The following is a 10627-nucleotide window of genomic DNA, read 5'->3' as shown; positions in this document are numbered from 1 at the left end:
ATCACAGACCTGAGATCTTCTCCATTTTTTATAATTAATGCATAGTATCTGTATTACACATGTACTATTGTAGTTCTGAGCAGTTTTTTTCATTTTCTGATATCAGTGGTTTAGTTTTAATTGGAACGTAACATATCAATAGAAATGTAATTGGATTCTCACTGATGCAATGAGGAAATGGAAGTGAAATATGAATTGGGTTTGTAATTCATAAGTTTGGCATTAAGGCTTGTATTCTGTGGTTTTACAATGATTTCAGAAGAATTAAAGATTTTTAAGTACTTCTCTAGTAGCAGTCCTTTGCTGGTGAGTGCCCCTGGTTGATTTGTGAGGTCTTCTCCCTTGGTTAAAACCAACTGCCCAACTTCTGCAGTTGTCTGGAGCCTCGGGATAGGCCTTTCATTTTTCCACAGCTCCCTCATCAGGACTTGTATGCCATTGCTTGTCAGCCACTCTCCTTTTCTCATCCGTTTGGCATAGATTCTTGATCTCATTTTTAGCCTTTGGACTCTTAGTGAACAATCTGGATAAATGAGTGCCAAAGCTGGTTGGGTCTAGCTTATAGTGGTGGTCAATGCTACATGACCTTTTAGTAGCGGGAAGATAAAACACAGCCTTTTGTTACTGCAGCAGGATGCGTTAGCAGTGCATTAAAGTTATTCTGTCCATGATCATGTGATACTATCTGAAAATCACAATGCCTAATTTTTCTCAACTATTTTATAACCTTTTGATATTATTACAAACCAAATCTATAGCAATGTAGTTTGTGAATTTATTTAAAGTTAGACACTGTACTAGAACAAATAGTAGTTGCTTATAAAACCTTAATCTAATTTTAATGGGTTCCGTGAGTGGCACAAGCTGACAGAGCCTTTTGTCTTTCACATACCAGTACAATTATGTCTCAAGATCCTAACCACTGAAATGTTGTTTGGTGTTCCTAGTGGACAGGTCTCCATGTCATTTAAAACCACATAGCAATTTGACACTGTTCTTGGTATTCTCTACAGAAAGATTCAAATAGCTTGAGGACCTCGTTTACACTACTGGCAATTTTCATCAACACTAAATTCACCTATAAAAATATTTTAAAATAAAGTGGGATAGGTTTTCAAGAACTTATTGTTAAGTTATATAGTATATCCAAAATGCTTGTACAAGTGCAACAAGGAGGCAGGAATGAGTGGTGAGTGTGAAACTGAGAATTGGGACTCCATTAATTCTAAACTTGCTTTTTTTTTTTTCTGTAAATTTGCAAATAATCTTAGCTAAGCCACTTTTACTGTTTCAGTCCACCCAGTTGTACCTGAATAACATTGTTCTGCTTCATATACTGTTCAAACTCCTAACCTAGAAGCCTAATCCTTTGTTCAGAGGTGGCTGTGTGCATGTTTCTGAAGTTCTTTGATGGTAGATTACAAAGCACACTGGGATCCTGTCTGTATTATGGCGGCATATCCAAGGCCTTCCCAGTCCAGTGAATCTGCGGCAACACACACACCTTACCATGGAAGTATCAAGGAGTTTGCAACTTTGGCACTATGCACAACCCTGGTTTATCATTGATCGGGCTGACCCACTCAAGAATGAGTTGTGGGAGCATTAAGCTTTGCCTCGTGTTCAGTCTTCTATAAGCAAAGACTCAAACTTGTTGCTGACGTGACACAGGGGTTCTACTTCCAGCAGGCTACTTCTGCCAGGATTTTCTGCCCTCCTTGTTTTTAGATTTCTTTTTTTTGGTTTGGTAGGCTTGGACTTGCTCTGTTTCTGAAATGAATCAGGGGGTACAGCTGCCATAACAGCACCCACCAGGTCATGGTAAAGCTGATTCACTGCTGGACAGCGAAGAAGCAAATAGTCTGCAGAGGCTTCACCTTTAAACTGTTGGCACAGCTGATGAACGAGAGTACCACTGTAAAGCCTACAAAGGGAAAAAAGAGAGGTCCTCATTAATCTGGCATCAATGTTCTTCTTTTAGTGGATCTAAACGTAAGACCCAAAGCAGGCAAAATGAATAATAATGGGCTTGACTTTGAAATAAGCAGTTCTGAGCATGTTACATAAATCCATCAAATTAATGATAAGGAAATCATGTACCCTAGCTTACAGTCTCTGCAGCACCAAAATATAGCTGATCAATGAAAGAAAAATATTGTTTGCAAAACCATAACCCTGGATCTGGCATTGAGTTTTACTGACATCTCTCAATGCCAATCCTATTGGAGTTTGATTCCATACAATGGGGCCAATTTAACAAGACCTGCGGCAAAATAGGCGCTAGTAATGAGCGTGGGTTTTGATCACCGTGTGCAGCTGAAGGTGTTGCTTCCGCGGGATATAAAAAACAAATTCTGCAAATGATCTGCATGCAGAAATCCGCGCCCATACTGAGAAATGCACGTACCTAAGTGCGGTAAGGGCCTATGTAATAAGCGGTCGCATCCCTGCTCAAAACCTGCGCCAATAATCTGCGCATAAAAGTGAGCAAGAGAACGGGTCTCCCTATTAAATAAAAGTAATTAAAATATTGGAAAATATTTTAATATTTCAAATAACTGCTGCAGAAAACATGGCAAATATTTTCAAGGATGCTAATTCACACTGGCACAGCAGCGAGATAGGTGCTCAGTTCGGCACCAACTTGGATGCTCGGATGCCAACGTAGGCACTCAGCCAGGAGTAAATATGGATGCTCTGTTGCCACTCAGGTGCTGAGCTAGGCACTTAGTTGGTCACGAATGTACACGATTGGGCATCCATAAAGGCACCTAGCTAATTACCAATCTTGCTGCTCGGGCGCAGAGTTAGGGCGCTCTTCTGGCCATGGACCTGGCCACTCAGGCGCTGAGCTAGGCGCAAATCTTGGCGCTTGGATGTCGAGAAATGCGCCTAGGGAAGCACCTACCTAAGCTAGTCTCTGATGCCGAGAAAAGCGCCTAGTGATGCTGGCCGCTTGGTAGCCCAGAGAAGTACCTAGCTAAGCTGGCCACTCGGTAGCCAAGGTAGGCGCTTATTAGGTGGTTTTCAGGATGCTCGGACGCCTACATAGGCCCCCTGAGTTGGCGCTGACACTTAACTCATTCCCTGACTGTGGTGGTAAAAAACCTGCACTAGCATTAGCGCAGCTCCCTGCATTGCCTATGATTAGCTAATTGCCTCCTTTGCATGCCGTTAGCATGCATTCGCGCAGGAAAAATGTGTGTTTTTCCCGCGCACAAAACCCTTATTACATCCTCATATAGGGCTCTGCACGAGAAAACGCGCATACAAACCCGCGGACGCTTCAGCACACCTTATTACATCAGCCCCAATAACTAATTACCATATTGTTTCACAGTCAAATGCCATTAACTGTAACAGGCTCTTCTCTTTTTTAATGATTGTGCCTTTGTAATGTAAATTTTAATTAGTAAAATTTGTTGAATGACACTATTTGCTAAATATTGAACTTGTCAGCTATTGCCAAGATATGTAATAAATGGATTTCTTTTGGTTTTCTACCTTTTGGGAGAGATGGAGCTGTCATTTTACTTTTTTTTGTTGCGCTCCCAGCTCAATTAGAACAAACCTGTACTGGGTTATGCTGTCATAAGCATTCATGTGAAACTAGGCCCAGTTTATAATAACATCCTATGACAGTCCTTGGCCAGGGGCCATAGACTGCAGCTCCTTCTACACCCTGAGTCTGGCTATTGAGCAGCATCTCTGGTCCAAGCCAGCCCATGAAACAAACTGAGCCTCAGAATTGACCCCCAGGTCTCCTGCATGCTAGTGTACAGTACCGTCTATGAGTTGCCAGTGCTGGCCCTTGTTTTCCCATATTAATAATTAGCTAGTCATTAAATGTAATAATTTATCAGCAGGACTGATACTTCACTTGCAATGCATATCCAGCTTGGCTCTCTGATTCTATGGCAGGGGGGAATGAAGAAAGGTGGATCTATATTCAGGCAACAATCAACAAGGACTGAATTACAGTCTGAATAAACAGATAAGCATGGGTGCAGCTTGCTTATTGTGGTGGTTAATACCCCTAACTAAATTAAGCTATTTCACTTAGATGCAGTTCCAACACTGCTCTCTACATTAATGGCGGGGGTGGAAGGGAAATAGAATAAAAAAGGTTACTAAGAGCCAACAGAAACAGATAAGTATGTGAGAAAAAAAAAAGTGCGAAAGCTTGCTGGGCAGACAGGATGGGCCGTTTGGTCATCTTCTGCCGTCATTTCTATGTTTCTATAATAAGTGTTGCTAAAGCAATCTATGCTTTCAATGAATAACATTTTTTTGGGTGCCTGAAAAGCAAATAGACTGTAAACAATTTGGCACACAGCTGTCCTGTTTTCACTGAACATAAACAGAAAGTAACATTGTAGATACAAGGGAGACTAGTTTTCAGGCACATTTAAGATGTGTGCCCAAAATACTTTGCTTTCTAGCCTGTAGCAGTTATACTTCTTACCGAGTTAGGTCGGGTTCTGCTAGAGGGTAAGAGAGTAGCTGGTTGAGGTACAGCGTCATTTGGAGGCAGCACTGCCACTGGCAGAAAATATGGATGGTATCAAGATCCAGCCCTTTATTCTGCAACTTCCTGGCCTTCAATTTCAGAAAATGGTCATAAATGAGCCTGGCATTCTCACCATCCGAATCCCCAGGATCTAGATCATGAAAGAAAAATAAACAGCGGCATTACTGGAGCTTTCCGTGCAGTCATAGACAATCTGCTTGCATATCAATTCTTTACTGTTCCATTATATTTCTTAAAAGCAAACCTGCCATGTAGTTAGGTAGAGATGATATTAGTCTATAAATGAGTATATTTCCCAAGCGGGTCTACCTCACTTAGGAGGCCATACCAGGCTACCCCTGACATCCTCTCTTAAGCAGTCTGGAATTACAGATGACTTACTGGGCAGTGTCTGAGGACAGAGTAACAGCTCAGGGAGAAGAGGAGCCTGGATCAGCAGCAGATCAAATCAGGAATCTTGAGGAATAACCTGAAGGCCCTAGGAGACTGACAATACAGAACCCCAAGCTGCAAAAAGCCTCAGCACACACTCAGCAAATTTAAGACTAAGAACCAGTGGCCATCAAACTGCCGGAAGTCCAACAGAGAAAGTGACGACATCAGGTAGGCAGGGAGTGCTTCCTTTTGTTTGCCTTTTCTTATGCTCTTGTTTTGTTGTCTTTTACTGCTATAGCCAAGCTACTGTACAGGCAACAAAGTCTGCTGAATCAGATCTCACAGTTTCACCTATCATTCTTTAAAGAGACAACCCCACACTTTCCTATCCTAGAGTAGAAGCCTTTATCACATCTTCTGTTTTCTTGGATTAATTTGTAGACAACCCTTATCTTGAAGCACATAATCTCAAATCCCTCACTACAGATTGTAAATTGTTTGGATTATTGCAATTTTATATATCTTATTTCTAACATTCAAGTTATGCAGAATACTGCAGCTAAACTGATCTTTGGGGAAAAAGTAGTTCAGTCACATCACACCTCTTTGCAAGATCTTCACTGGCTTCCTATTACTAGTCAGATTCATTTTAACATAAGCTGCTTCACTTTTAAAGCACTTAGGCGGGGGGATCCCTATTTTGTTTGGTATGCCTTTTAATTCCGTATCAGCAGGCCAGGTCATTACATTCATCACAACTGGAATTCGTCTCCCCTCTCCATGCGAGATCCATCTTGAGCACACAAGAAATGTGCGTTTCCTATCTAGTGCCAAATCCGTGGAATACCTTGCCTTTTTCTTTATGCATGGGGAAAGAATGCAATATTTTCATTGTGAGCATATTACTCCAATTCTATATCAGCTCCATTTGTTATCCATAAAGCAAAGGGTCAAATTTAAATTATAAATTTTGTGTTTAAATCATTACAAGGGAAAGCCCCAAGTTTTTTAGTTAATCTTTTCAAGGTTTATACTCCTAAACGAGTGTGACAATCTAATGGGCATTATTTGGAGGTACCTTTGGTAAAGGCAGTGCATTATCAGGACACTAGGCAATGGATATCTTTAGGGGATACTTTAACAGCTGAGATTCGGGCATTGTCCAATTACAAATTATTACAGAAGGTTTTGAAAACAACTCTATTTATCAAAGCATTTCAAGATATAATGGAAAACCTTAAGGGTTGATGTTTTATTTTAGAATATGTTTGTTTTTATATCGCTGTCCATGTTTTAACTGTGATCTACTTAGCATAACAAAAGTTATATGTGGAACATAAATATTTTAAATAAATAAAGACCTTAAGACCTATTTGTTTTTTGTAACTTTTTATTTATCCAACCAGCATATATAATACAAGACGTGTACATATACCTAAGCATACCACAAGAAAGTTTCTAATGTACATACTAGGATTGCCCTCTGCATGACTATACCAGAGTGGGATAGCAGTAGTCAAATTGCTCAGCTAAAAATATAGTTACATTAGCAGGCCTAAACTCTAATGACTATCACGTGAACATATGGTCAGGTAGACAGCTACAACGCAAAAGGAATAAAAGCCAATATTGAACTCATCTCACATGCTAACCAGAGATTGCATCAGACTCATTATGTCTGTTGGATGGCCCAATAGGGGCCCCATATTTTGTCATACATAATGGATTTTTGATTCAACAAATGTCAGCTTTTCTGTAATTGCAATGTCCTGTGTTTGTCTTTGCCAATGTGATAGCAAAAGGATAGATTTCCACAATGAAGCTATAGTAGAATGAGCTGCATGTATCAGTTGGGCTAACAGCTTGCGTTCTTCCCTGGTTAGATTAAATCAAGTATTTGAAACTTGATTTAATCAGGTTATTTTTCTTCTTTTAATTTCAAATTTTGATTTTGTTTTGGAGCAGAACTTTTAATGGTGATTAATATTTTGTTCTACTGGTAATTTGGAGTGTTTGTTTTAGTTAAGTTTTGTATCTGTTTTATTTGCCATGGACTTATTTTTGTTTTATCTGCTAGCTTTACTTTTTATTTATTTGACTTTTACTGCATATCACTTTGACTGTAAAATAAATAAATAAATAAATAAAGCGTCATCAAATTAAATTATTAGGAAAGGAATGGAGAATAAAACAGAAAATATCATAATGCCTCTGTATTGCTCCATGGTGCGACCTCAGCTTGAATATTGTGTGCAGTTCTGTCACATCTTAAAATAAACATATCAGAATTAGAAAAGGTACAGAGAAGGACAACCAAAATGATAAAGGGGATGGAACCAGCCCCTATGAGGAAAGGATAATGAGTTTAGGACTCTTCAGCTTGGAGAAGAGATGGCTGAGGTGAGATATGATAGAGGTCTATAAAATAATGAGTGGAGTGGAATGAGTAAATGTTAATTGGTTGTTTACTCTTTCAAAAAGAACAAAGACTAAGGAACACACAATGAAGTTACTAGGTAATACACTTAAAACTAATAAGAGAAAATATTGTTTTATTCAACGCATAATTAAGTTCTGGAATTCATTACCAGAGGATCTGATGAAAACTATTAATGTAGCTACATTTAAAAAAATGGTTTGGACAAGTTCCTGGAGGAAAAGTCAATAAACTATTAAGGTGGAGTTCCAGAAAGCCACTTCTTATCCCTGGAATAAGCAGCATGGCATGTCTACCCCTTGGGATCCTGCCAGGTACTTGTGACCTGGCTTGGCATCTGTTGGAAACAGGATACTGGGCTTGATGGACCTTTGGTCTGACCCACTATGGCAAGTCTTTTGTTCTTATGTTCTAAATAAACTAAATTAAAACCTTTAAAGCTAGAAACTTTGACATGTCCTGAGAATGAGACCTCAACTGCCACAAAAGCTTGCATCATGAAACAGTTATTAACCAAAGCAATGTTTCCCTATCATTCTGCTACACCAGTCCAGACCTGTGGGTTTACCCCCCCCCCCCCCCCCCCCCAGCTGATAGAGCCAGAGGACACACTTTTTTCTGTGACATCATTAATGCTTGTTACCATGGTACAGCATCTGCAAAAGCCAGTGTCTCCAGTTGAAGGCAGGACATACTGTTTTGGTGCAGCAGAATATTTGTTTCCTAGGTCTGGGTTTATTCTCTTTCTGATTGAGTATTTAGAGCTTTTTTTTTGTTTGTTTTTTACAGCTCTGTGGGTCACTTTGCTGCCTTTTGTAATCATTTCCTCAAGCCCTTCCAGGCTCTGAATATAGGGTTTGAATCTCATGGGGGATACGATTCCATTTTATCTAATGGCCTGGCTCTTGAGAGGTTATGGTTATGCAGAAAAGAATATTCCTCCTCTGTAGTTTCAACTTTATTGAAAGTCCACAAGAACGCCACATTGCTGGCTTATGTTCATGTCTGGCGTCTGTTGAGGCATCCTGCAAAGAATGGTCTGTTTCTCCTTGGTGTTCGGACATTTATAACATCCTATCCTCTAGAGAGGGTTGGATAAAGCTCTGGCTTTAAACTCTCTAAAGCTGCAACCTGCAGCTATTTCATATTACGGGGCACAGTCCAATAAGTTTCCATCGCACCCCATCTTCTACCGGGGGAGTTAAGCATGTGCAACCCCCTTTCAGATCTCTGGCTTCTTGCTGAGAACTTAATCTATTCCTTTTGAGTTTTAGTAGGTCTGCCATTTGAACCTTTTAAGACAGCTTTTCTAAAAGATCTGTCCCTACAGACAGTTTTTCTGATTGTTATTTGTTCTGCCAGGTAGATCTCAGAATTGAAAGCTTTGTCATATAGAGATTCTTTTTTTTTTTGGCTGATTGTTTCCCTTCATCCAGGCCATTCCTTTTTACCAAAAGTGATCTCTTTTTTTTTCCCCTTAAACCAATCAATTGCTCTCTCAAAATTCTCATGGGAGGAATGTCATGGTAAAAATAAATCTCTCTGGTTGTTATACATCTGTTGAATTCTATTAGATACTTAGAGGTGATCAATCCATTCCAGAAATCTGACATTGGAGGGTTACGTAAGGGTGAAGCAGCTTCCAAGGCTTCTTTGCCTAGGTGGAGATCGCAGAAAGAAGACAACAGGTGACAATTTCTGTATAAGTAGGGTCCTTTGTTTTCAGTTTAAACCGATTTTCACCCATAAATGCTTGGATTTTTCCAAGGTGACATTTGGTTTAACCGATGTTCACTCTAACTTTAGGATGATTAAAGAGCTGCAGATGAGCATTTCAAGGCCTCCAGCCACTGCAGGAAGCCAGCATGAGCCAAAGCACATGCTGTGTTTCAAGTCCCATCCTCCAGTGCCGCTATGTTTCAAGTCCTGCCTCCCAAACAGCCAAAAGTGCCTGTTGTCTCATGGCATGAATACATTTCAAGCAGGCCCTGTCCACCAGAAGCACTTTCCAGCAGGCTCCCTGGCCCTGCATAAAAGCAGAAGTGCAGTGTTGCAGAGCATGGAAGACTCAGTAAGCATGCTGCCGAGGGAGAGAGAAGCCTGGATCCACCACCGTTAAGGATGAATGCTGTTAAAGTGTGTGTGGAGGGGAAATGGGCTGGGAAGGGTTCTTGGTGGGGTGGGAGAAGAGAGACAGGGGCATGTTAGGCAGGAGATGTGGGTAGAGAAGGGGATTCTGCTGTGTGGGTGGGTGGGAGAATTTGATAATGTTTTATTGTCCTGGCTTCTGTCCACCAAAATAAACTTTCTTAGTGTCCAGACAAATGAATCCAGAACCAATGGATTATGCACCTCTACCAGCAGATGGAGATGAAGCAAACTGACGTCACAGTATATATACTCCTGCAGGAACATCAGCCTGCCACTATTCTCTGTCTCCAGCAGATGGTGGATGTGCACGGGATTGCTTCAGATTTTAGAAGGAGAATTTAAAAGGAAAATTGATTGCCCCGCTCTCCTGTGGTGATGGCCCCTCCCCCAGTTGAAAATTCCTGAGGTGATTTCTGTGATCCCTCAGAGGTGAGCCTTGGTCTGACAGCTAAGTCCAGCTGGCATTCCAGCTGGCATTCCCCCCCCTCACCTCCCTGAGACCATCTCTATACTCAGCCAGGAAGGGCTGAGCTCAGGTGAGTTAAAAATAAGTAAATAAATACAGAGGGATACCTTACAGAGACAGTGAAGGAGGGTTCTTCAGGTATTCCCCTTCCTGGTCTCCTAGCTCGATGCGCCATTCCGACGTTCATCCTGCCCTGAGGGAGCCCCACTCTGAGGCTTTTTCACTGCAGGCCTCGTAGTAGGCTGCAACAGTTTTCACATGTTTTTGCCTTTGCATTCAGTTGCCCTCTAGAGGATGTAGTTTTTAGTGGTGCGTCTAGGTTTTGGATGCTTAGCTGAGAGTTGGCTTGGGTGTCCAGATTATGCAGCACTCGGCTTGGACGCGCACTTATCCTGTGCGCACATTCAGGCGTATGTTTGTGTGCGCTTAAGTTGAGCAGTGCCTAGTTTTTGGACGCCTAGCTCTTAGACGCCTAAATTTTGGATGCATATATATATATATATATAAAAACAAAATTTATAATGGCGCCTATGCCTAAGAAGCCTAAGCGTCTTGCCTTGTGCGCCACTTGTCATATTTTGGTGTTTCAGACTGAGGTGCCCTCTAACTTGTGCCAGTGCTGTTTTGAGGCTCAGGGAGAATTGTCTTCCTCTGATTTTACTAAGCC

The 10627-nt window shown here is 41.0% G+C and overlaps 1 protein-coding gene across 3 annotated transcripts in view; it reads right to left on the bottom strand.

Annotated features, from left to right (window-relative positions):
* Positions 1 to 265: 265 nt before the first annotated feature.
* ASTE1 (asteroid homolog 1) overlaps positions 266 to 10627 on the bottom strand; it is a 40443-nt gene continuing 30081 nt past the window's right edge. For all 3 annotated transcript variants that reach the window (XM_029589341.1, XM_029589344.1, XM_029589342.1), the window contains 2 exons: positions 4466 to 4661; positions 266 to 1924 (listed from right to left, as the gene is read on the bottom strand). In XM_029589341.1, coding sequence (XP_029445201.1) covers positions 1624 to 1924; positions 4466 to 4661 — 497 coding nt within the window. In that variant the 3' untranslated portion in view covers positions 266 to 1623. The remainder of the gene's footprint in view (positions 1925 to 4465; positions 4662 to 10627) is intronic.

This window comes from Rhinatrema bivittatum, chromosome 2, assembly GCF_901001135.1.
Source record: "Rhinatrema bivittatum chromosome 2, aRhiBiv1.1, whole genome shotgun sequence".
Classification (NCBI taxonomy): domain Eukaryota; kingdom Metazoa; phylum Chordata; class Amphibia; order Gymnophiona; family Rhinatrematidae; genus Rhinatrema; species Rhinatrema bivittatum.
The sequence above is the reverse complement of the archived record's forward strand: the minus strand, read 5'-3'. Positions and strand labels throughout refer to the sequence as shown.